This window comes from Vicugna pacos, chromosome 5, assembly GCF_048564905.1.
Source record: "Vicugna pacos chromosome 5, VicPac4, whole genome shotgun sequence".
NCBI lineage: Eukaryota > Metazoa > Chordata > Mammalia > Artiodactyla > Camelidae > Vicugna > Vicugna pacos.
Genome location: NC_132991.1, coordinates 65,896,251 through 65,923,927, shown reverse-complemented (window position 1 = coordinate 65,923,927; position 27,677 = coordinate 65,896,251). Strand labels below are relative to the sequence as shown.

Here is a 27,677-nt window from a genome sequence, read left to right as displayed (position 1 = left end):
TATGAAGTCTATACTCATTCAATGAACAGTCCTATGTAAAATACATACTAAAATTATATGCCCCCTTGAGGTCAGCAACAGTGCTAAGGGGTAAAGAAGGCAGAGAGGGATAAGACATTTGTATTAAATTCAAAGACTTTCAGCAAGAATTTATACAATTTCAGGCAACTGAGAATTTTAAGCAAAGTACTTTAAGCAAAGTACACAACTGCATGACATATCACTGAAGTGAATAAAATAACAAGATTCTGTAAAAGCTGTTAGGTGACAAATTTTGTACAATTTTTAAAGACAAAGTACTGATGGCATACTATAGTCTAAAAAATCTTACCCTCTGTTATATCAGTAAAGTTGTAACCTATAGTCAGGGCTAAGTCTTTAGTGAAAGCAGAAAGGAGTAAAAATTACAAAACAAAGGATTCTGAACATAGATTTGGAAAAACATTTAATATAGCATTAGATTAGCTCCTAGATTAAGTGTAAAATTTTAATTTTTTTTTGACAATTGAAAATTATGAAAGCTGTTAGTTTTGTCTTCTATCCCTGGAATAATTTAGTTGCTTAATACTACAGATGGTATTAATATAATAAATATGGAACATCGATGAGGACCTAAATTATATCTCTTGAGACCTCCCTCATTCCAAGGGTGCATATGTATGCAATCTATTATACAGAAAAAAAAAAATCACATAAATCACCACAACATTATAAACAGATTCAAGAGAAAACAGAAAAATGTGTTATCCATTAAGCTCCTCAATACTAATTCTTAGAAGTAACAACCTATGGAATCTGTATTAATGGGAGGAAATTATGTACAGCAATTAAGAACAAATAGGCTTTGAAGTCAGAAAATCAGGCGTGATTCTATGACTTTTTTTTTTTGCCGTGGCTTTCAGCAATATCCCAATATCCACCCAATATCCCTGGGCTTCAGTTTCTTCATCTGTAAAATGAGATAACACTGCCTCAAAGGGATGTAACAAGGACAAAACAAGATAATGTATGTAAAACCAGAGTGCTTAGCACATTAAAAAACCTGAATAATCATTAGCTATCATTATTATGATTATTATTAATTAGAGTTGTCCAAGATACATGTCTGATGTATGGTTATATTATATATATTTTTTCTATTTACCCAGCTTGACAGAATACATAAATTTTTTCTTTAGCACTTAAAAAAAAAAGGCCCTAATGGAAGCTATTCTTATTTCAACCATTTTACAAATGTAAGTCATCACTGAAGATAAATAAAAATTCACATTTTAAGGATTTTCTTTTTTTGTCACAAAGATTGTCAATGCCTTTACATGAAAGAGCATCTGTATAATGTTTATTAAGCTGTTTAACAAGGTTTACACACAATACATAAATGCTTTGAAATCTCAAGCTCTTTGATAATTGCAATATCGTGTTCAAATAAAACATGGTAGAACCTTAAATATGACATCATTCAGATTATTTTTTAAAGAGATACCTCGAAGAGAGCACTCCAACATAACTGTCCATTAACTAACTGTAGCAAAACTGGGTCCCAGTAGATATTTCAGCATACGGATGGTTCCTCTACTGCCTGAGCACCCTCTGTGACAGCTTTGACACATTTGGCCATTGTCTGTGAGGCTCTGCTAATTGAATCTGGAAGATATCAAGAAAATGTGCATTTTGAAAATACAACTTCAAAAAATGCACATAGTAAAACTTTGCTGTTGTCCACATTCAGGAACAACTAAAAAAAGACTATAATACTCTATGTAACTATATGTAAATACTGGAAGATCAACCAATAAGTTCAGAAGATAAGCCCTTTATTAGCTAAATGCTTTTAGTAAGTACTCCTAGGAATGATTCAATAGTTTTATGCAGCCATACAATTTGCCAGTATGCAACCAGTAAAAATACAGAAAAATATTAAAGATAGGGAAAAAAATGTGCATATATACCATTATTGAAGAAAAGGGTTACAAAACAGTATACTAAAACCATGAATTGTACACTTCATAGGTGAATTTTATGGTATGTAAATTCCATTTCAATAAACCTGCTAAACTGCCCTCCACTAAGTAAACAAATAATCTCATTTTTAGTTTAAGTAAGTTAATATATGCTTATATCCCTGGATGACGGACCAAAATGTTAAACATACATGTAGTTATTTCTGGGAAGTGGGATCATAGTGACTCTTCCTGCCCTTGTGGGCTTAGGTATATATTCTACGAAGAACACAACTTTCGTAATATAACTAAAAAACCTATTAAACATAATCTTAGGTATAAACAAACTGTATTAAAAACTTAAAATATACGCCTATCTGCTTTTAGAACAGAAAATTATTTAAAATCATCTATTAACTACCTCATAACCTAGACGTTATATCAAGTGTTGTAAAATCTTCAGTTAACAAGTTTGTTAGTCTGTATTCCTTAAGAACATTCTTAACAATTTACATCAGAAGCACCATTTAACATGTTTCACATTTTAGTGTTTGAATTCTTCTATTGTAATTCTCAGAAAAACCTTCACAGTTGTCACTTAGAAAATTCTTTCTAAATTGCTACACAGAGATTTTTACATGTAACAGTAAAATTTTATATTTAAAATCTGTTCACTCTTCTTAGATTTTCAAACTCTACTTACATTTCAGAAAGATATTAAAGTAAAATCAGAAAATATGAAATTTTATTAGTTCTGATATTTGAAAATCTTCTAAGATTAAAAATATCGAATACTAGCACTAACAGGCTGGAATCATAATGCTAAATTAGATGACCTTATTCCTTCCCACCTTTCACATCTGGCAGTCATGTTGACAATTGCATACCTGTCATGTAGAAGTCTTTTATTGTTAGCTGAGGTGGAACAAGTGGATCAGCAAGAAGCTGCTGGTTCACTAGCTGCAAAAAAAGGTAAGAAAACAGTAACAGTATTGAAAACTAGTACTGTCACACCAGAGGATACATCATGATGAAAACTGCACATGCACAAGTTTTACCTTGGAGAGCTCATTCGCTTGTTGGAAATAATTAGCTCCTTCAACATCATCATATCGAACAAGATTAGGAGAGACTTCTTCCAATCTGTTCCTTACTTGATCCAGAGTATCATATGGTAGAGTCATTCCTGCAATCTGTAACGTAACAGGTTCCAAAAATTGATATAAAGCATTAATACTTAAAAATTTTAAATAATATATCACTGCAGCTACAGTAAAATAATGCAGTACTATGGAAAAATATATTGGTGTCCACTTGTATGACATTAAGCAAGTGGTTAAGTGGGGAACACTACTATCAACAATTTTTCTAATTAATAAATAGCTGTCACTACTTACTAATTTATTTTTTAAAAAACAGACTGATTATGAAATAAAGAAATGCTTTGCTAAAACTGAATGCCTGTGCTAACCTGCTACTGATCATATACACAGTTTACAGACAACTGTCCATTATTTTAAACCTCCTAATGCTTCTTTTTACAGTGAAAAGAATTAAAAGAAGTCTCTTTAGGGAAAAAACAAGTCAAAAATAAAAACACTAACTTGAAATCCCCATTTTCTAAAGATGTGTTTTCTATAGAGATTATTCAAATCATCTCTGAATCTCAGACCTGCACCTTCCTTGACTCTGAAATCATTCTGACAAGCTGACATGTCACACACCCCATTAGCAGCATCACCAAGAACGAGTACCTCAGAAAGGGCTCTTATAATTTTCCAGTCTTCTCTTGCCAAGCCAGGAGGTGTCACTGCTACTTTAGTCTGCTGAGCTCGGCCCTCAGTGTTGACGTAAGTGGCAGACTTCTCTGTGTAAGCAGCGCCGGGGAGAATGACATCAGCTATAGGAGCTCCGACATCACCGTGATGCCCTGGGAAAAGACGGAAAACGGTAAATCACATTTGAGCACAAAGCTGATTAGGTATAATACATGAGCATAGTGTACAACCTTTAAAGTCCCATTTTTACAATGACAAGTGTTTTAAAAATTAAAACACTATAGCACTGAAGTACTTGGAATAAAAATTACAGTCCACCTTGCCCTTGTTAAACTCCCTTCCCAAAGATAACTACTGTTAAAGCCTTTGGTATGTGTCTTCCCAGATTAATTTTTGCAAATACATAAATATGTATAATATCATACATCACATATAATGGGCAACTAGGTATATTATTTCTTTTGATGATTATGAAGTGGAAATGCTCAGATGTATGTTAGTGAAATTTGGTAAAGTAAACTGAAATGGTAGAGAAACAAAAAGTGGAGAACAGGAATATGACAGTAATAATACTTAAAAGTGCATAAACAGGAGAGTACAGAGAATAGTATACTGAAAGAATACCTACTCATTAGAAGTTTAACAAACGTGTTGGAAGAAAAAAGAAATCTAAGTGAAAGAAAGCTATAGAACATACAAAGTTTGATCTCATTTGTACACATGTGTTCATATGAACAGAAATATGTACGAAACACACATACCTAAGCTATCACCAATGATTATCTCTGGATAGAACTAGCATAAGATTTTAGTTTATGCATTTTGGTCTAACCTTATACTAAAGGTAAGAAATATTGTTACACAATGCTTTTTATATGCCATGGCAATAAAAAGCCTATTATAAATTTATAGTGCTTATGTATAAAATAAAGTGCAAAGTTACATATTTTTCTCTGTAAATTATCCAGGAATACTCTGGACTCCATTTATTCCAAGGAAACTTGATTACATTTACAATGAATGAGAGTTTGAGAAAATGAGTTAAACACAAAAAGCCAAAGGAGTACTGTTAAATACAATTCATTAAATGTCCTATAACACAAGACTCATGATTTTTTGACTTTTACATTGTTTACATAAAAGTGCTTTCCGTTAATCATAATAACACTAAATATTCTTTGAAAAGCTGGATGTAATACTATATAATATTTCATAATTTATATTACTGTTCTGGGGACATTTAGGTTTCCTCTAATTTTTCGTTATTAAATAACACCAGGTAATAATTCTTAATAGCAATATCAACTATGTAACTAATAAAACCAATTTTTAAATATAAAATTTAAAGTATTTAAATATCTATAGAAAATTTAATAACCATTTAAAAAACTTGGGGGCTGTGTGGGAAACGGAAAATATTCAATCAACTAAATATACCTCAATAGTTTCTAATATACACAATGTACTATTCCCTTTGGTTTTTAGTGTCACAAAAGCTACTAACCTTGATAAATAATGAAACAGTCCTTTGGCAAATCCTGTCGAGTGATACAACCTCCATCTGCTCCCAGAAGAAACAGTACTTTGGGAGGGTTCTTCCGAATTGCTTCCACCCCAGGTTTATAGCCAAGGTCCAAAGCAGCTACTTGGCTTGCGATTCTGTAAAACAATTATGGATTTTTAGTAACCTTGCTGTGTTCTCATTAGAAAAAAATTAAAGAGATTCCTGAAATGATACCTAGTCTCTTTTCTATTTAATGCTGTCAAAGATCTTCCCTCATCTTTCCTACCCATTTAAAATAGATGTCAAAACCAGAAACAGCAGTCTTTTACTGTTTTAAGAATGGCAAACAAAGAAACAAGATGCTTAGGACACTGTCTCTTCATGAAATAATGCTTACTGCAGTAATTTTGGAAACTTTATGCCAACTGCAACTGTCTTAAATTGATTTTTATTCAATACAGTAAGACTTGATAAAGCCAAACACAGTTATTAGAAAAAATTAGATGATTCTGAAAACCAAAAGGGAAAAATTTAAATACCACTCATAAAACTAATTCACAGAACTCTAATTAGTATACTGATGTATGTCCTTATGGATATTTTTCAATGAAAATACATTACTATTATAAGCAGATAATAATCTTTTAAAAAAGAGGTCTCAAATAACTATCCTTTGAACATTTGGGAGTCTTTGGTCTACTCTGCTACCATTAACTTTCTTTATAGAAAAAGCAGTCATTGCGAGGGTCTACTGTGCATGAAGCTTTTACCTATTTGGTAAGAGAAGAGGGCAGGTCAAACAAATTCACACTAGATGCTGCTGCTCTGTCAAACTCTCTAATTGGACATCAAAAGAATAAAATCCTTTGAAAAAACTTAACAAAAGAGGTCCAAGATTTGTTGAAAGTTACAAAACAACTCCAAAGGAAATTAAATGCCATAACAAATGGACAGACAGCTTACGTTCATGGATTGGAAGACTTAGTATTGTTAAAATGACAATAATCCCCAAATTGATCTATAGATTTAATGCAATCCCTATCAAAAATCACAGTTGAATCTTTTGTGGAAACTGACAAGCTAACCTAAAATTCATATGGACTGTAAAGGACCCAGGATAACCAAATCTGTCTTAAAAAAGAACAAAGTTAGAGAAAGCACACTTCCCAAGTTCAATTTTAAAATTTAGCTCTCCCTATCGCTCCACCTACATAGTATTTTTTTCTTAATTTCCCTCATTCTAAGTCTTGCTGTCTCTCAAAGATGTGGGCAGAGACTCACATTAATTTATGACAGAGCCCACCTCACCTTGGAAAACAAACTGAGTGTAAGTCTAAGTTTGTCTCGACGAGAATGATCAGTAGACAACACAAAAAACTACAGAACCAATTAAAAGAGTCTCTAAGAGTTAGAAAATATGCTTTACTCTGAAACAGACTTACTATAAGAAATAAAGAAAAGGTTTTAAAATATAAGTTTCAGGTCCTCAACAAGCATTAAAAGATATGTCTTAATAAACTACAGTGAATTTTTATAAAGAGGAAATCTTGTGGTAAGAATGAAATGAAAAAAAATACCAAAAAACAAGGTTAATCAATTAAAAATTACAATGGTGTCAGTGTTCACAGTAATGAAAACTCACAAATGATAGAATGTAAGAAATTCTCCCTAAATACAGAGAAAAAAATGAGAAAAACTATGAGAGAAAAGATAAGAGATGAAAATTTAAAGGGCCAACCGATGTGTAACAAATAGACACTTTTGCACAAGAGCAAATAACAATGTAAAAGTAAACCAACTGGCTTTTTCTGAACTCAAAAGAAAAAGCAAATCAAAACTTTCATTTTGAAAATGGAGAGTTTTATATTTCGAGGCAAAGGTAAGGTCAAATGAATGTCACCAGTTATATTCTGGTAGAATTTTTTAACATAAAAAATGAGTGGGGGAGGGTATAGCTCGGTGGTAGAATACGTGCTTAGCATGCACAAGGTCCTGGGTTTAACCCCCAGTACCTCCACTTAAATAAATAACCTCCTCACAAAAAAAATAAGGAATCCAAAGAGTGGGCAGGCAGACCAAAACACATAAATATATAAAATCAGGTTATCATTAGAGACAAAACTCAAATCAGATGATATCCTCTCTAAAATAGTGAAAGAAAAGGGTGAAAAAAATACTAAGTATTAAAGGCAAAAAGTTTGTGATCTTTGTATCTAGCCAAGTGGTCATCTAAGAGAAGGAACCAGAAAGAAATTGTTAGACATTCAGGAATTTTTTTTTTAAGTTATTAAACACCCATTCAGAAAAATAAACAAATGAAAAAAAACTCAAAAAACTACATTAATAAAAACATGGACTCACAAGTGAATTAAAAATAAGAAAATACCCAGTCTCCTTTCTATTCTAAAAATTGTGGCTAGAAAGGATCTAGAGGTGGCCAATATAAATAACCTTTTAAAAATATGAAGTTTTAAAAAAGTTCACATGCTGATTTATAATGCCAAATTAAAACAAGAGGGGAAATGTAACACTGCAATTAATGTCTAAAAATGCATTCAAACACTTTTAAATGAAAAAAAGTCCCTATCATACTTAAAAGTGTTTAGTTTTAAGCCTTAAACAAATTTGAAGATTTGAAAAATCATACTTAGGGTAGAAAGAATTATGTAGAATGGGAAACTCATTCACTAATGTAAAATTGGTACAACCTTTCTAGAGCAAGTTGGAAATATGCATTAAAAACCTCAGAAATGTTTTTTAAAAAAAGACTTAGAAGCGTATATCCTGCGAAATACAAAACTATTCACAGTATGATTTCAACTATATAACTAAAAAAATATTTATACTCACACAAGAAAACTCCAGAAGAAAGTTCACAAGAGTAACAATAATTATCTACAGACGTGGACTACGGGTAATTTTTATTTTCATATAATTTCTTCTCTTTCCAAAAATAAACCTATATTATTAATATTGTCAGAGAAAAACTTCACTTCAGATGAATTCTCATGTTAGCTTACATTTTTATCCCTTAAAGTCAGAAGACTTGTTTCAATTTTTGATCCAAGGTATATTAATATGATAGATTTTCAAGATTTTCTCAGCATTTACTGCTATTTGAATAATTTTAATATTATTTATTATCTTGGGTTCTTCTCACACAAATAAAGGTTTCTATTTCACATCTGTTACTAAGATAATATTACTAAATAATAAGATCGTAAATCTAAATGTGACGGTGTAATAGGATCACATATACAGAAAATCACAGAATATAAAACAATAACTCAACATACCTATGAAGGATATTCATTACTTTCCAGTCACCAGTAACACCACTACTCATCCGAATCTTTTGGGCAATGTTGGAAACAGCTGCAAGAATTGCTGCTCCATCATTTCTTTGGAGTGCAGCACTGCCTAGGACTACCATTGGTTTTTTAGCTTCCTTTAGGATCTATTGAAAAAGATAACCAAAAAAACTTCTGATTTAAAAAACATTAAAAATAAACTAAATCTAACCAAATTTGCATCTACAATATGCTGTCCCAAGTATTAGTTCCAACATGAATGTCTTGATTTGCTAGTCAACATAAGGACATACAATAGACATGGTACTTGAGCAGGGTTTCTCCTATTACACACAGTATCATCTGAACCTCTACACAGACATTCCTCAATTTTTCTGGGACCTAACTGTATTCATTCTGACCAAAGGATGTTTGGCTCAGGTTTTCATTTCCAGAGCTTACTTTTTGAAAATCTATTTTATCTGGTACTTGTTTAGCCTTTTCACAGCACTAGCAAGATGTTTTTTGAGTAAATCTGGTTGTATGTATGTCCTCCTCTTTGTAGTATCTAGGTATAATTCTTATGCTGAGTCTTTGGTTGAAGCCAGCTATTTATTGAAGAATGACACAGAAGATGGCAGGAAAGTGAGCTGTTATTAGTCTACAGCTTTACTTCTAATTTTTCTATCCTCCCCATATCTGCAGTTTCTTGCACTTGGGGTGTATTCCCTCTCTATTTTAGGTATTCAGGTAGTCACTATGGTTCAAAGCAAAGCCCTTGAAGTTTTAGGTATTCTGCATTGTGATCTAGTGATCACTGTTTTCCCTATCTTCTCCTCCCTTCTTGGGACACAGAGAGTAGATGGAAGATAATATACATGTAATAAAGGAAAAAAGACAGATAAGATAGAAAAGGGGATTCAATATTTGCACTGTTCAGAGTTCTTAACAAGGAGAACAGAACTCATTAGTAGAAAATACATGTAAATCTATTACATAAGAAAACTCTCCTGAAGAACGCTCATCACCTTCTGGGGCATGGGGACGTGAACTGGAGAGAGAAGAGGGATTCTTTTCAATAAAGTTTTAAAAAATACTTTTGATCATTATAATCACAATGATGGTATCCAAAACTGACAAACAAAGGAGATGGGTTTGGCTGCTTTGTCCCTTCGCACTTGACTTTCTTCTTCCCTACACCTGAAGCTGTAAGTGGAGCAACCACCTTGGAAGCACGAGGAGAGGCTCACATACAAACCACAAACACACGTGAGTGAACAAGGGCACTGAGAATGGCAAAGCAGGAAGTCAGGCTCCTGCCTTGGTGACATCCTTGGACAACTGCCTACTATCAGAAATCACTGTTACATAAGAAAAAGAAACCCTTTAAGTTTTTTTTAAGCAATCACCAGCCCACCACCACACACACACACACACACACACACACAAATCCTAAAACAAAAAGCACCCTGAATCGTTAGACTGAAAGATGCATTGTCCCATAAAAAAATGGTAGAGAACCACTATCATTAAGATATAGTCCAATGAAGTTACTAAATGTCAAGGATAAAGCAGCAAGTATAAAAAAAAAATTATCTAGACAACAACAAAAAAACAATAGGACAGGGCTGGGGGAGAATATGGTTGACAACAGGCTTCTCCAGAGGAATAAAAGGCAGTTCAGAAGGAAAAAAAAATACAACCCTATAAAGCCCTGCCAAGGCTCTCTTCAGGAATAAAACAGACATTCTCAAGAAAGAAAGAACTCAAGGAAAATCCTTCTTGGGAAAAAAAATAACCAAAAACTCTGAACTCCAGACAGCAATGAAATGAATGTAAATAAAGAACTCAGTAATAAAAAAGTCATGTAAAAGAACTGGTGAAATTTCTTTTAGGAATAATACTTCTTGCTGTAAAGAAAGATTTCACTGAAATTTGAAGTTCAATTCTTCCAGTTTCACTTCATTTTCTTTTCTGATTAACTTCAAGTAAAATTAAACTCTGATAAATAAAAATGTACATCATGATTTCATTCTTGTTTACTTATCTATTCATCCATCTTGCCCTATATATGAATAGAGAGGTGACTATGAGGTTTCGTCAATATTCGTTTGGGGTGGTGGGATTTTCGATAATTTTTATTTTCTTACATATTATTTCCTATATTGCTGGGTTTTTTTTCAACAGTAATCACATATTGTTACTGTAAAAACAATAAAATTTAAAAACAACACTTGAAAATCAACAAGAGTAGATACACATAACTTGAGAGCACCTGGCTGAATGGATGGCTACCCGAAGCAATGTCTTGAAGAATTTTGGGAGAATCTCCCAGATGGTCATATCTGTAAGTGAGATCCACCGGGCTGCCTATAAGGGCCACTTGTAAGTCATTGTGAAGCCAGCTGAAATAAAAACAACAGTTTTTAGAGCTAAATCACTAAGTTAGCATAATTACCAGTCTTATCAATGCTAAGTGCTACATCTATTTAAATTACAAAATGTTAAAAAAGCACAAAAGCACTTCCAGAACACTCAACTTTAAAAGATATAATTTACTATGTACCTTTCAAAATAAAGTGTTTTAAAAACACAGGCATACCTTGGAGATATTGTGGGTTCGGTCCCAGACCACCATCAACGAAGTGAGTATCGCAATAAAGGAAGTCCCATGAATTTTTTGGTTTCCCAGTGCATATGTAAGTTATGTTTACACTACACTGCAGTCTAATTAAATGTACAAAAGTATTACATAAAAAAATATATATACACACATATCTTCAATAAAAAATACTTTATTGCTAAAAAAATGCTAACCATAACCTGAATCTTGAGTGAGTTGAAATCTTTTTGCTGGTGGAGGGTCTTGCCTCGATGTTTATGGCTGCTGAATAATCAGGGTGGTGGCTGCTGAAGGCTGGGGTGGCTGCAGCAATGTCTTAAAATAAGACACTAATGAAGTCTGCTGAGTCAATGAACTCTTCCTTTCACGAACAAATCTCTAGCCATGCTACCCACCATAGAAATTTTTTTCAAAATTGGAGTCAGTCCTCTCAAATCCTGCCGCCGCTTTATCAACTAAATTAATGTAATATTCTAAATTCTCTATTGTCATTTCAACAATTTTTTACAGGATTCTGTAAAGATAGTAGACTCCATCTCAAAAAATCACTTTCTCCGCTTACCCATCAGAATTAACTCCTCACCCATTAAAGTGTTACCATTGAGATCGCAGCAATTCACTCACATCTTTAGGATCCACTTCTAATTCTAGTTCTCTTGCAATTTGCACATCTGCAGTAACTTCCTCCACTAAAATCTTGAGTCCCTCAAAGTCACCCATGAGGGTTGAAATCAACTTCTTTCAAATTCCTGTTAATGTTGATTATCTTAACCTCTTCCCAGAATCATGAATTTGCTTAATGGCATCTAGAATGGTGAATTCTTTCCAGAAGGTTTTCAATTTACTTTGCCCAGATCCATTAGTGGAATCACTATGGCAGCTATAGCCTTAAGAAATATATTTCTTAAATAGTAAGTCTTAAAAACCAAAATTGCTCCTTAATCTATGAGCTGCAGAATTGCTGTTGTGTTACCAGGCACAAAACAACATTAATCTCATTGTACATCTCCATCAGATGTCTTGAGTGATCAGGTCCAACTGTCAATTAGCAGTAATACTCTGAAAGGAATCTTTTTTTCTGAACAAATGTGCAGTCACCCAAGCTTTGCTGTTCCATTTATTGAGCAGAGTTAGAGTAGATTTAGTATAATTCTTAAGGGCCCTAGGATTTTCAGAATGGCAAGCTGAACAGTGGCTTCAATTTAAAAGTCACCAGGTGTATTAGCTCCTAAAAGCCTGTCCTTTGAAACTCTGAAACCAGGCATTGACAACTCCCTAGCTATGAAAGTCCTAGATAGCGTCTTTTTCCAATATAAGGATGTTTTATTTACATTGAAAATCTGCTGTTTAGTGTAGCCACCCTCATTATCTGAGCTAGATCTTCTGGATAACTTGCTGCAGCTTCTACATCAGCACTTGCTGCTTCATCTTGTGCTTTTATGTTATGAAGACAGCTTCTTTCCTTAAACCTCATGACCAACCTCTGCTAGCTTCAAATTTTTCTTCTGCAGCTTCCTCACCTTCCTCAGCCTTCAGAACTAAAGAGTTAGGGCTTTGCTCTGGATTAGGCTTTAGCTTAAGGGAATGTTTTGGCCAGTCTGATCTATCCAGACCACTGTAACTTTCTCTGTATCAGCAATAAGGCTGTTCTGCTCTTACCATTCATGTGCTCAATGGAATAGCACTTTTAAGTTCCTTCAAGAACTTTTCCTTTGCATTCACAACTCGGCTAACCGTTTGGCACAAGAGGCCTAGCTTTTGGCCTATCTCAAACACTTGAACATTTAGAAGCCATCGTAGGTCATTAATTGGACTACTTTCAGTATTTCTTTGTCTCAGGGAATAGGGAGACCCAAGGAGAGGAAGAGAGATGGGGAACAACCAGTTGGCAAAGCAGCTAGAACACACCAACATTTATTAATTAAATTCACCATCTTATGTGGGTATGGTTTGTGGTGTCCCCAAATAATTACAATAATAATATCTAAAATCACTGGTCACAGATCACCACAACAAATATAATAATAAACAAGTTTACAATACTGCGAGAATGACCAAAATATGACACAGAGACACAAAGTAGACAAATACTGTTGGAAAATGGTGATGATAGACTTACTCAATGCAGGGCTACCATAAACTTTAAATTTGAAAAAAGCAGTATCTGCAAAGTACAATAAAGCAAAGCACAACAAAATGAGGTAAGCCTGTACAATGAATTCATTTGCTGTGTACGAATGCTAACTCTAAGCTAGCTATAAACAAAGACATTAATTTTAGAATAAATGATCTATAGTCTTTATTTTGCCATATTTACATAGCAAAGTCAATTATTTCATTATCCATTTGGCCATTTAAATAAAGTTCATAAAAATAGACCGCATCATTCATATCTATTCTCTTTGGTAGGGAAGTATGGATCCAGGACCTGCAAAAATAGTTATAAATGCAGTGATCATATTCTTGGTTTGTCTGAGACAGTGGTGGGTTTTACCTGTTATCCTAGAGTAATTAACAACTCCTCCTTTTACTCTCAACAGTATCCTATTTTAGACAATAAATAATATGGTTGACCTATTCATAAGTATCTAGGATATAAAAAGATGGAGAGGCATTCTACAAAATAATTGGCCCTATACTCTTCAAAAAAATGTCAAAAAATGAGACTGAATAGTCATGACACTAACGGCAATGTGTAACTCCAGACTGGATCCTCAGCAGGAAAAAATTATAAAAGAGAGAGAAAAATCAGAATATAAACTATGAACTAGATAGTAACACTGTATCAATACTAAATTCTTGATTAACTAGAGAATTATATTCTTAAACAGAGAATGTGTCTTAAGAAAATTCTTAGGAAATTCACACAGAAGTATTTACTGTGGGAGAAAAAGGATATCATACCTACAAACCTACTTTCAAAAGATTATATTCACACATGGAGAAAAAAAATAGAATATTAAAATTGGTTCACTTGGGTGAACATTATACAATAAATGGGTATACAAAGATCATTTTAAGTACCTTAAATTACTTCAAACTAAAAAGATAAAATAAAAAGATCAGCAGGGGGAGAAGGAGGGAACGGACCTGTTAGAAATTGGCCTCCAGTTATCTTTTGGAGTCTCACTCCCACTAACACTATTATGAAATCAGCTAAAATGGTCACTTTTCATATATGAAACAAACTATTATATAAATGTTTTTAAAACCCTGAATATTATTACTAACCTTTTTCGAATTCTAGCATTAAATAGTGGTGCCTCAAAACGTGGATTTGTACCAACCAAAAGGACAACATCCGCCTCTTCCACACCAGCAATTGTAGTATTAAGAAGGTAATTGGAACGCAGATCCGTGCTAGAAACACAAAATACAAAATGCAATTTTACTTTAAAACTAATGCACACCGACAATCTATGAAATATTCTTATGTCATCAAACCTATGGCACTCCAGACAAAAAAGTTTTATGAAGTATCCTTAACTTACATCGAAGGTTCAGATACTTATTAATAATTGAATTCTCTAACAGCTCCTGATTTGACTTTGTTCTATATGTGAAAATAAAGTAGCAGGAATGTTGGAGTATCCCAGTTATCACATATAAATCATAGATGCTATAGATGTGTTGGTTTAAACACAACTTGTAACTGGGGGGAAAGAAAAGAAAGAAAGCCTAGATCCTAGCTTCAAATTTCTCACCCAGCTCCCGCAGTGGGGAAGACCTCTTCAGTGCACAGGGTGTCAGAGTCCACTCTATTAAGTAAATCTTTGAGAGCTACCAGGGCTTCAGCATCCACCAAGCCACCTGCAACTGCTGCCACATCACTGCCTTGAAAACTCTGCAACTAAAAATGGATGAAAAGGGTATCATGAAGAAACCTTCACTGAGCAAAAGACCACAATGAATTGTTCAGAAAACAAAACAGTAATGTAGTCATTTTCAAGTTCAAAAAAAGCAACAAACATCTGACTAAAAAGTTTTGCACCATTAATCTAAAAGTGAAAAGCAGAAGTGTATGTGGGACGGAGGCTAATAACATCAGCTTGGAATAAAGCTGTTTGTTTTAAATTGGGAACAAAGGGGCCTCAAAATGATGTCTGAAGGATGAAAACTGTGGAGCTATAATTAAATACAACTTCTTCTGAAGTATCTGTCATTCCTTTAAACCCTTTATGGATATTGTTTTTCTATGACCAGAAAGCCATTCCCCTCATTTCTGCTCTGGTAAGCCTGTATTCGTGCTTAGCCTTTGTCTAAGGAGTCACCTTACCTAGATAACATGCTAGCCCTGGTTAGGCATCCCTCCAACGTGCTCTCGCATGTATCATTTTCGGCACAACCATCAAAATAGCATATAACAGTTGCCTAATTATGCATCTATTCCTACTACAAGATTGTGGGAGGCCGGAACCATGTACTAGAGGTCTTTATATCCCTACATCTAGTGTGACATCTGGCATACAGTTCTCCATAAATGTTGGTTAAATGGAAGGTAATCTTGGCAAGAGGAAAGAATTGAAGACAAACACATCCCCTCTTCATTACAAAGATGTCCCTTGGAAATCACAAATATATTTATTCTGTATTTCAATCTTTTACCATTCCAGCTACACGAGAGAGCGCATCCTCCCAGGTGGTATACGTTAAAAGCCCCTTTTCATTTCTGACCATCGGCTCGGTAAGTCTTTGACGTTTTAGCCCATCATAGGCAAATCTAGATAACAGAAATTACATCATTTGTGAATGCTGCTGAAGAGGCAACCATAACTTTCAACTTTAAAATCTAAAAGAAATGTTATTTAAATACAGGATTGGCTCAAGTGTTAATTAGAATAAATACTTGGACACAAATAATTATTCCAGGTTTTTTTGGGAGTTGAACTAATAAATATTTTATGAGTATCACCTAAAACTATAATACCACCTATAAAGTTTGAGTTCTTATAATTTTCAGTTAACTGAATAATCTTAAAATTGTTGTAACACACAAAAAAATTGGTAGCTAAGAAAGCCAAACCATTTTTACTTATAAAACTTGGGCATCTCTAGATATTTCATCAAAATTATGTTGTGCCAACTGTGACTTATATTTAGCTTCTGTTCTCCAATGAGACAGAGACAAACTGAAATAGATTAAGATTAATTTATTTCAATTTCTCCATCTGGGAGGAAAAAAGGTATTTCTCAAAATTATTATGAAAGCCAGTGATACACACAGGGCTATTAATGTCAATTTTGTCCAATTCTCTATATAAACAGTACAGATATCAATAGTCTATATTCATTAACTTGCAAATATAAAATATAGCTCTTTAAAATAAAGATAATTATAAAAGTTTAAGTCAATTGCAAAAGTTAAAGGAAACAATATGGCATGTACCTGGTTTTATCAGAGATCCATTCTTCATTGATGTCCTCGTGCATCCTTGGCAAAATCCTCATCACCTCTCCAGTTCTTGTGCTGACCACAATATTACTTCCAACTGCATCCATCACATCAATGGATTCTGTCTTTCTAAGAAAATAAAACACACATATTTACTATATTGCTTTTGAGAATAAGGAAAAAATTTGTTACCAGTTTACCAAAACCAACAAATTCTGCAATTACTTTCCTTTCTGAATTTCTAAAAATAATGGAACTTAGAGGAATTGTGATGTATACTCTCATATCTGAATAGATCATAATGCAAAAATAAAACCTTTAAAACTATTATCTAATACAGAAGCCAACTGGAAGGGCACCAAATAGCCAAATCTGGGATAATCTGAGTATCAAAATAAATAATAAGAGGGGTAGGATTTCTGCATATGGCTAGTTAAGGAGCTTGACAAATCCTCCCCACCAAAAGCAAAAATAAAGCTAGGCAAAACTGACAAAAGTAACCAACTCAATTCTTTGGAGAGCTACCAAAAGTATATATACAACATCATGAGAAGCTTTTATGTGTGGAAAAACTGCTAAACTTCGAGTAAGAACAGAGGAAATCAGTGCTGTTCTGGCTTGAGACTATTCTTATCCCCTTTCACACCACCTTGAGCTGGAGGTTCTGCCAGGATGGGGCAAACTCTGCTGATAGGAGTGTCTTTACTGCAGACAAAGAGTCACTCAATTTGGAGAAATGGGGAAGGCTGTCTGCGAAAGTGATATCCTAGAGGTCACTGAGCTGAGGAAAGCCAAGCGTCTACTGGTTTGAGGCTGCAGTCAGGGCAAGCATTCCTAGGGGAGGCTGCACATAATGCCAACTTAGACTAGAGGGAGCCCACGCTGTTCACACACTCCTTAACAACACAGAGATGAAAAGGCCCATGCAAAGTACAAGCTGGGCAGACCTGAAAACAGCCTTAACTTTGAATATGCATTTCTATCCACATAGATTAACAGGCAGGGGATGGAAACTTTATTGGCTCAAGGATTCTGAGTATCTGACTACTAAGTGATACAGACACAGAAGCAACCCCTAAGAAGCCCTGCTTAAAAATAAAAACAAGAGTATTAAAATATATTTTAAAAACTAAGGAAAACCATGTTTAAATATTAAAGGGAAATATGAAACCATGAATCAACAAGTAGAGATTCTCATAAGGATATGCAAATTATAAAAAAGAACCAAATAGAAATTCTGAAGTTGAAAAGTGTGACTAATAAAAAATTCACTACTGGGGCTGAATAGCAGATTTGACACAGCAAATAAAAGAATGAATAAACCTGACAATAGATCAACAGAATTTATCCAATTTGAAAAGCAAAGAGAAAAAATTAAGAAAAATGAACAGAATCTCAGACACCTGTGGCACAACACTTAAGTGTAGCAACACATGCATTATAGAAGCCTCAGGAGAGGAGAAAAAACTTTCTACGTAAACATTTCAGTTATGTACTCTCTCCCCCCTGCACTCAACCCCTGAAACCTTTTGTATACATAAATACATTGTTTAAAGTCTTCAATTTCAAGATACTCCCATATACTCTGATAGAAGTTTAAAATTGGAGGGCAATTTGATGTGATACGTTTCTAGAACCTAAAAAATATTCAAATTTATTGTGACTATCTATTACATCTCTTGGTTTAATCAGAAGAATCAGAGATATCTAAGAAAATGTATAAATAATCATGTTTACCATAGATTTGTAATTATAAAAAAAATAAACTAAATGTCTATTAATAGAAACTGATTAAATAAAGTATGGTATGTATACATGGTTGAAAATTTAAAATACAATGAGAGGAAACTATAAATTTTTAAAAATCAGGACAATCTTACTCCGTGGAAGTACAAGTGAATAAAACAATTTTGTGGTTAAGTACTTTGGAGTTAATTTCCAAGAAAACCACAGTAATTTGAACAGGTTCATCCTAGCCTTCAACCTAACAACTTATCTTCCATTAAAAGGGTTTTACTTACAGCAATCAAAAACTTAGCACACCAAAACAATCAGAGCTCAGGAGGAACATGAACCTTAATTTTTTTTTGAATAGTAGTGAAATAAAGGACAAAAAACACAACAATGATGAATACCTTGTTTCCCAAGGCCGGGCGGTAAAGGCATAGGGCTTAGAGGTCAGGGCACCTACAGGGCATATGTCAATGATATTTCCAGAAAGTTCAGACATGAACATCTTTTCAATGTATGTGCCAACCTGCATATCATTTCCTCTGCCTGTTGTTCCCAAATCATCTACTCCTGCAATCTCACTTGCAAATCTGCAAGATAAAAATGTACCATCAAATGGTCAAACCCAGCAAAATGACCTCCTTTCCTATCATTACCACCAAGAGATAATGATTTTCAAAACACTTAAAAGATACAAATATGTTTTCAATGGTGAACATAGTCCCTGAATAAAAAAATAATTCAATAAATGTTCGCATTTAATTTGAAGTATAATACACATACGGAAAACTGCACAAATCATGAGTATAGCTCAGCAAGTTATCACAGTTAATGCTTGTACATTTTGATTTTTAAATCCAACTAAAGTTGATATTAAGTAAAAGTGGAAACTTATTCATTTTATTGGCTTATGCAAGAAACAACTGAAAACAACACTCCTCTTCTCCCACCAATAAAAGTTGCCATCTGGGGAGAGGGTGTAGCTCAAGTGGTAGAGCACATGCTTAGCATGCATGAGATCCTGAGTTTAATCCCCAGTACCTCCTCTAAAAAATATTAATAAATAAATGAATAAACCTAATTACCTCCCCCCTCAAAAATAAAAATAAAAAAATAGAAGTTGCCATCGTTTCCAGTGTCGTTATTCCACCAAATTTTGTGACTATTAAATAAGTATACGTATGACATTCCAGAAGAGACAAGGAAAAAAAATTACCTGATGCAGCGAGTACACTGTATACATCTAGTCATAATGGTTTTTACCAATGGCCCAATGTTCTTGTCCTCCACAGCACGTTTCCCCTCTAAAAATCGGCTCCTATCACTTCCAAACATCATGGACTGATCCTTAAGTAGATTATGAAAACATTAATCTAATTTTGCTATCAAAATTAAAACTTGAGACAACCAAGAAGATTTACAAACTTAGACTACATACCTGCAAATCACATTCACCTCCTTGGTCACAAATAGGACAGTCCAATGGGTGATTTGCTAATAAGAACTCCATCACACCTTCTCTGTATGGAAAATTATAATATATAAAATGATGTCAATCGCTGGCATTCAAAATGGTTTACATATAAGTTATTTAAATAACCATCACAGATGTATGCTCTCAAATAGTATTTACTTTACATTTATTATCAGAAATGCCAATGTAACTATCATTAGCATTAAATACATAATCTAAAAAATGTTTATAGGCGTCTAGAATAAAGTATCATTAGAGAATCTAAAAAATTATGACTTTTAACAATACAGAGTTACCAAAAGTTGCTGAATGGTCCTCAGAAAACATTTACATTAATTTAAAACAAAAACACAAATGCAAAGCAAAAACAAGCCCAACCACAGTACAGTATCACTGCAATAAACTCAGTTCAATAAGCCCCAGACTCACTGTTCATCACAAATTGAGCAAGGTTCTAAACATGGAATTTTAACGCTGATACCAATCTAGGCTCAAAACCACAAACACCTGACTTTACCTCCTTTACTGTGTACTCACTTCCACTGCTCCTAGAAGCCAAGCATCCAAACTTGTTCAGTTTTGATACCGAATTTCTCATCTATGGGAGGGTCTACTTCCTGAAATGTGCAATTTCTGCTCTTAGAAGTCATTATGCCGAGTTAACAATAAAGTACCTGGCTTTCTTAGATTTCTCTGAGTTTGTCAGGATATTCCAACCTTTCATTACTGGCATGGCACAAGCAGCTACAACCTGGAATTTCAATGCAAAAATCTGTATTTGTATTTATTTGTAATTAAGTAATCCAAAATATAAAAACATTATACATTTGAAAATAAGGGAAGAACAGAGTATTTCTGAAGACTGAACTTCTTAGTTTTCATATTTATAATATGATAATCTGGCATTTTACATTTCTCTAAGAAACAAATAAGATATCCTCTTAATTTTATTCTAATAATCAATGCGATTTTTTCCTAAGAGACTCTGAAACAGAACATCAAATAACCGTGTTTTGATTAGCAGGCACTATTGAATTAGAACTGCAAGAACCAAAACAATAAAACTGAATGTGAACCTCTTCACTGCAACCCTATTGCCTAGTGAAAATGGCACAGCATAATCACTTCTAATGTGCTGCCTGGCAACTCCACATCCTAGTTGTGTGTTATATAGTCATGTGGAAATACTGACCACTCCAAGAAGCCCCTTTAATTTCTAAGTGTTACAATTATATGTCACTTGCAGCATTTACAAAGCATTTTCATTGATGTGTTTCCAGTTTCAAAATGAAGAGAATCAATCACACAAAGAATTAATTTACAGATAGACGTAAACAGGACTAGATTCTCCACTACCACAAAACTGATTCTAAATGAAGTTTGCTCAAGACTTAAAGTTTTCTACCTTCTACAGCATGGTGTGGAATTTTAGATATGAAGTACCTTAGGCGCTTTCTCAATTTCAACAAGGCACATCCTGCAGTTTCCGGCAACTGACAACCTTTCATGATAACAGAATCGAGGGATCTGCATGCCAACCTTCTCACAAGCCTAGAAGACAAAGTTAAAAATTTTTGCTATAGAATAACCTGAACTTATCCTTGTCTAAACACAGGAAAAAGGAAACACAAACAAAGAATCCAACATGAGGCCATCTCCTGCCTATCTATAAATATTGGTATCTTCATTCTTACTTCATTACCAAAGAGATTTCCCTCCTGTTCTTTGCTCTTGATTCCAAACCCCGTCCACTCTGAAGCTACCTCTCTAAAGATCCTCACTAAGCCTACACCTTATGTGGAAGACACTGGATAAAGACTGTGCTGAAGGCTTAATTCCCCATTTCTATTCTGAACTACTGTCCACAAAGACTCCCCCTTCAAACTATATCCCAGTGGTTTCATACCTGGACTTTCTCCTTGACTAGCTCTCTTTCTTTGAATTAGACTACATTTCATACCATCTGGCTGGCTATGATCTGGTTCTATCTTTGGCTCCATATATCCCACCCAGGTCTCTCACTCCCACTGCTGACTGAAGCTCTTCCCAGTTTCCATTTGCCTAGTGAGGGAGATTAGTTCTGCTCTACCAATTATTCTTGCTTCTTCTCTGAGCCTATACATGTATTTAAATTTCCTGTAGAATTAGTTCTTCCATCCTGAGCCTTCATTCTAAAGCTCTGCCATCAATTTTCAATATTTTAACTACTTAGCAAAACTGTATCGAGTCTTTCTATGCGCTAGATGCAGTGGGCCAACTGTCCCAGCCCTCACACTAGCTCACATTATATATGATGATTACACTCAAACCTTCATCTGCAGCCCTGACAGTCCTCCACTTCTCCAAGCTATAAATAGGCATTTGCATGAGTAAGCTCCATAGACAGCCAAAAATTTCTACTATACATCCCCAAATAAGCTACCACCACCAGGAATCACAAAAACTCCTCTGCTCTTCATCATTAAGGCCTGTCTATATCTCATTCTCCCTTGAATATACCCTCTTGTTTTCATTCCCACTGCCACCATTTTAGGCCTTTTTATTTCCTAATCCACTATTGCAAGATACACTCTTTCTTTGTCTCTCACTCTAATCTTATTATTCTCCAAACAGTCACTGTCATCCTGCTTAATAGCCATGAAAACTCTTGATGGGTCAAACTACAAGCTCTTTAACATTATATGTATCTTCTTTCATGACTCAACCTCTACCAGAATAACCCAATTCCCTATTATCTCCCTTTCTACATATACCTTATGTTCCATCAATACCAAATTACTTGAAGCTTCCTTGTCCACATATAAACACCTACCTATCCTTTCAAATCTCCTCAGGGATTACCTGAAATGTTTCTGACATCTCTTTCTACCACCTCCTATACATGCCAAAATATTCTCCAGTGGACCTTGAATATATTTTTGTCACATGATACGTTTATTGTTTACATGTCTACACCTGGCAGATAGTCTAGAAATTACTGCTAAAATGAATAAAGAGCATTTAGTGCTACAGTAATTTACAGGTGAAATGAAGTATTACTTCCACGACCAACTTTGTCCGTTCTGGGGGAATTTGGAGAAAGTAAATATTTAGAGCACGAATTTGAGAACCATTTACCTGCTTTGTAGGACACATTCTTAGAAATATTACTAAAAATAGAAAGGTTATGTAAAAGTGAAAAGCATCAAAAAGGCTCACAACAAAGGTTACCTTTTCCTCGAACTTACCTATGTTAACTAATAATATTTAGGTAACGTAAAATTTTTAAATAGGTATTTATTTGTAAGGCAGAAGTAAAACAAAAGAACTGCCAAAGTTCACTAAGAAAGTCAGAAACAGATAAATGACAGCTTATTCTGAAATGCCAATATTTCAAATCAAACTTATTTTCATATAATTTTACTATCTGTAGTTCTTTAATGAACATTTGTCAAGAAATCTTGAAAATTTTAGAAGTAAATAAACAGTATAAAGAAAATAAACTTTTTAAAAATTAGAACATACACAAAAATAAAGAATAAAAATGCACGCATACTTGAAGGACGGTAGTTCCTGGTTCCACCATGACAGACTGACCATCAACAAATACTTCAATCAAGTTGCTTGCTGCTGTGGCAGTTGTTCGAGCTGAACATCAAAAATATTGAGGTGAAAAAAATTAACAGAATTCAATTTATTATAGCAGAGGACAATGGATTAATTAACTCTAACCTCTACCTTTAATTTTTCTTCATTATATATTATTCCCCTCTTTTTCACTAGATACAAACTTTAAAAATACTGAATTGGAAGAAAGCTTTTCTAATCTTGAATACCAAATATGTTTGTCTACTTTTAACAGCAGTTTAGATTGAAACTTTTAATATCACTGAAAATATGTTCACGGGAAGACCACTTCTCAAAAGCAGAATGACTGCTTTTCCCATTTTGGCACTGATGGACAGTTCCTACTATTTTCTATTCCACGATAATTTCTATAAATGGTTTAAAGTTATATTTTGAAAATGACTATTCAACTTGGGCCACTGTTTCTATTTTTACTTAAATTACGAGTTTAGGGTCTTTCAAGAAACATACCACAGACCTACGAATTTACAAAGATACAAAGTCCAGTGCCCATAAATGCAAATAAAAAAATACTCACCACATCCTTTAGGAGACTTAGAAAGGCCTATTAAGGCCCTTGTTACAGGTATCCTTAACATATTGCTAAGAATAAAACAAAGAAAAGCTGTATTATTATAGGAAAAAAATCCTAATTACAAACTTTTCCGTAATATTTTATGATTTTAAAGCACTTTATATACATTATTTCACTGAACATTTACAAGTCCTGCTATTTTTCCTCAAGTTCTAGAGATATGAATACTCCCTCTCAGAGAAATTTGTACGTTGTCAAGAATCTAAGGAGCAGCTAGTATATAAATTTGAGCCTTATAATTCTTTAAAAGGGCAGTTTTGTCTTCGTTTTTAACTATAAACAAATGATCTAACTTAAAACACTACTATATAGTAGAATTGATTTCAAAAACAACAGCAAGCTTGTGATTAAAAGCTACGTAAAATAAAGCTTTCCTTTCTGCCTTCATTTCCTGCTAATACACATTCTAACATTCCATGTTCTGAGCAGTTTTCTACTAGATGCTCCTGAGATATCCTCAGCCGGGCTCACAAGCCCAAGCCTTAAAGTGTCTGGAATACCATTTTCTTTGCCAAGTAGTACATGCGATTATTTATGTGCCTGCTCCACTCACCCTCTGTATTATGAACTTCTTGAATCTTTCTCTCCTCAGTACCTATCCCAAGGCTGGTACACAGTAAGCTCTAAAACAGGGTTCTCAACAAGAGACAAATTTGCTTCCAGAGAACATTTAGCAATATCTGGACAAACTATTTGTTGCTGTGACAGGGCAAAGCTAATTGCATCTAGTGGGTAGAGGCGAGGGTGCTACTGAACATTCTACAACGCTCAGGATAGTACCCCATAAAAAAGAATTATCTGAAGTGTCAACAGTGCTGAAGCTGAGAGAAAATCACCAAAATAAATGGAAGTGGATTATATAAATAACAGCAATTAAAGCTTTACGTAAGCAAACAGAGAGAAAAGTTATCCTATTTTTTAGTTTTTGGTCCATTCGCTTCATCACATGGGCTAAGCACTGAACATTCTGTCTACCCACTTGATTATATGGGCTAAGCATCTGATTATTCATTTGGAACTCTTAAAATGCAAATTACGTGATCAAAATGTATCACATAAAGAATTTCAAAGGTTAAAGGAGTGAAAAATAGTATATCTACCTAAGTTTTAAGCATAAAGTTTCACATACCTATTATGAATGATGTATAACAGGAAATTCCATTAATTCAGACCTCAATAACTCAAAATTCATTAGTTCAGAATTTGGGATATTAAATTTGCAGACATCTGCTGCCTACTAGTGAAAGACTTTTTGGTAAATCAAGAGTTTCTGTTTCTTTATCTATAGAAGAAAACAATATCTCCCAGGCTGTGTGCTATTAGTAGGCGCTCAATTAATGTCAGTTAAAGCTGAATTCAATTTAGGCAGTACTAGCCACTGGCCACTGAAAATCAGTTTTAAAGTACTCCTCCTTTGTGACCCTTCTCTTCAGTATCAGGACACACTGTGCATATACCTTTATCATTCCACCTACTAAACTGTAGGTTAGTAATCAATTTCAGCACCTACTAAACTATAAGCTCCCTGATAAGAAATGGTACACTTTGGTCATTTCCCTTTTCTGGAGACCTAGCACAGTGTCCTTGAAAATATAATCATCAAATAGAGTTAACCCTTAAACACTACGGGTTTGAACTGTGCAGATCCCTTTATAGATGAATTTTTTTCAGTAAATACTACAGTACTAAAAGATCTGAGATCAGTTGAATCCTCAGATGCAGAACCGTGGATACAGAGGGCCAAAATTATAAATTATAATTATATGCAGATTTTTGACTGCACGAGGGTGGGCGCTCCTAATCCCCTAGTTGTTCAAGGGTCAACTGTAGTTTCACCACCAAGTTCCAGAATGAGAAGCAACTGTCCTATTAAAATCTACTGAAATAAAGGTAAAGTTGAATTTGCTGAATTACAGTAATGACAGATTCAAAATCAACAACCAGTATTTCATATAACAGTGTAAAATCTTTAATATAATTTTGTTTCCAATATAATATGAAAGTGGTGTCCACTTTAGCTGGGAAGTCCACCAGGACTAGGCTGTCTGTTGAAAACCCAACATCAAATGGAAGACTGCATAGCCTCAACATAAGAAAAACAGATTTCCAAAACTCTTAAATGCACTTTACACTTATTTAGCTACCACGTACGAACAAAAATAATCATCTCTAGGATTAATCCTAATTACGACTAATCATGTCTGAAACTAGACTAGACACTTTGTTCAGAGGCAATACTACTCCACATTCTCCACCATGTATGCTGTTATCTATCCACTTCTCTCCCTCCAAGGTACTATTTCTATTCCAAGCCACTCTCATTTCTTGCTTGGACTATTATAATAGCCCCCAACAGGTCTCCTGGCTTCCACAGGGCTGCCACAGCTACCATCTTCACACAGGCTGTAGCCTCAGGGTGAAATGCTCTTCCCTCAGATCTTTTTGGCTCCTCCTCATCCTTCAAATTTTGGCTTAAATGCCATTCGTCAGGGAGACTCTCTTTTACCAGCTTATCTAAAATGTCCCAACTACTCCTCAGCCATATCACTCATTTAATTCTTTGTGGTCTCATTTCTAAATTATAGTTGACGTTTAGTATTTGCTAAATAAATTCTATCTCCAACCTCTGGCCATAACTTAATTTCCACTTTTCTGGAATTAAAGAGTGCAGGTGCTCTGGCAACATTATAACACTCCATTTAAAGGTGTACACACAATTCAGTAAGAAAAAACAACATTCCACAAAAAACGAACTTGGTGTCTATTCACCAGAATCAGTTCAGGTTACATTTTCTATACCTTCATTTGGTTTCTGAGCAGAGTTGTGCCTGACCCATGATTTTACAATGCACTTTACCATTTTACTAGATCCCCCAAACTTTTAAACAACATAGCTTTGTTATTCGCAGTGCGACGTTGGACCAACTCTTAATATGTCTTTTTCTTCACTTTTCCCCACCAGTGAAAAGGATAAACAGTACTACTCAACGCAGTCCACAGACAAAATCAAAATACAAAACAAAACAAGAGAGGCATGGACGATTGCTGAGGCAACAGTGATCAAAGATGCACTGTAGCAGGTTTGTGTTAATTTGGGGGAAAATGCTTAGTGTTTAGGCCTAGGTCACTTGACACAGGCCCGCTCCCGGGGAACAAAACAGCCTCCTCTCCACGAAGGAGACTGTCCTGCGTTCCCCTGCAAAGAGGTCACCTACAAGGCTGCATTTTGGCCAGCGTTCCCCAAGGCTTCCAGACCCCCTCCTCTTCTTAGGTCCATTAGACCAGAGACCTCGGCTAACAGTCCTCACCTGCCGGCTCTCGGGGGTTCCCAAGGAGGCGGGGTGGGACGCGGCGCCCCGTCAAGGACAAGAAGAAAATAAGTGGACTGGGCCAAAGGAAACAGTCTCGTCAAAAAACCAAACTCCAGGGGCCGAGGCACCTCAACCTTCTCACCCAAACACGACCTCACCTTTTCCCTGGAGCAGCCGAGGCTGGTCTGCAGAGCTGTCCGCACCTCAACGACCCTTTAGGGGCCGGGTCGCTTTTTCAATATGGAGGCCTCGGTTGTCTCCGTCCGCCGGGTCTGGAGAACGGGAAGCCAGGAGGGACTAGAAACCCCAGTTCGACAATTTCCCGCTTAGCTTGTGTTCGGCAACTTCCGTCGGCTTGACAGAGGGCGGGGCGGAGGGCGTAGCAGCCGAGGGGGTGCGGGGGCGGGGTGAGAGGGCCGGCTCCAATCCGCAG

The 27,677-nt window shown here is 34.9% G+C and overlaps 1 protein-coding gene across 1 annotated transcript; it reads right to left on the bottom strand.

Annotated features, from left to right (window-relative positions):
* Nucleotides 1-428: 428 nt before the first annotated feature.
* Nucleotides 429-27,561, bottom strand: NDUFS1 (NADH:ubiquinone oxidoreductase core subunit S1). Its single transcript, XM_006205210.3, has 19 exons — nucleotides 27,403-27,561; nucleotides 23,877-23,941; nucleotides 23,268-23,359; nucleotides 21,176-21,283; nucleotides 20,407-20,483; nucleotides 19,697-19,778; nucleotides 19,475-19,605; nucleotides 18,663-18,848; nucleotides 16,522-16,656; nucleotides 15,741-15,855; nucleotides 14,840-14,985; nucleotides 14,367-14,495; nucleotides 10,788-10,917; nucleotides 8,519-8,679; nucleotides 5,223-5,377; nucleotides 3,695-3,870; nucleotides 2,999-3,133; nucleotides 2,828-2,900; nucleotides 429-1,644 (listed from the first exon to the last, which is right to left on the bottom strand). The coding sequence occupies exons 2-19, from the start codon at nucleotides 23,935-23,937 to the stop codon at nucleotides 1,553-1,555; spliced, it is 2,184 nt and encodes a 727-aa protein (XP_006205272.1). The 5' UTR covers nucleotides 23,938-23,941; nucleotides 27,403-27,561; the 3' UTR covers nucleotides 429-1,552.
* Nucleotides 27,562-27,677: the final 116 nt, after the last annotated feature.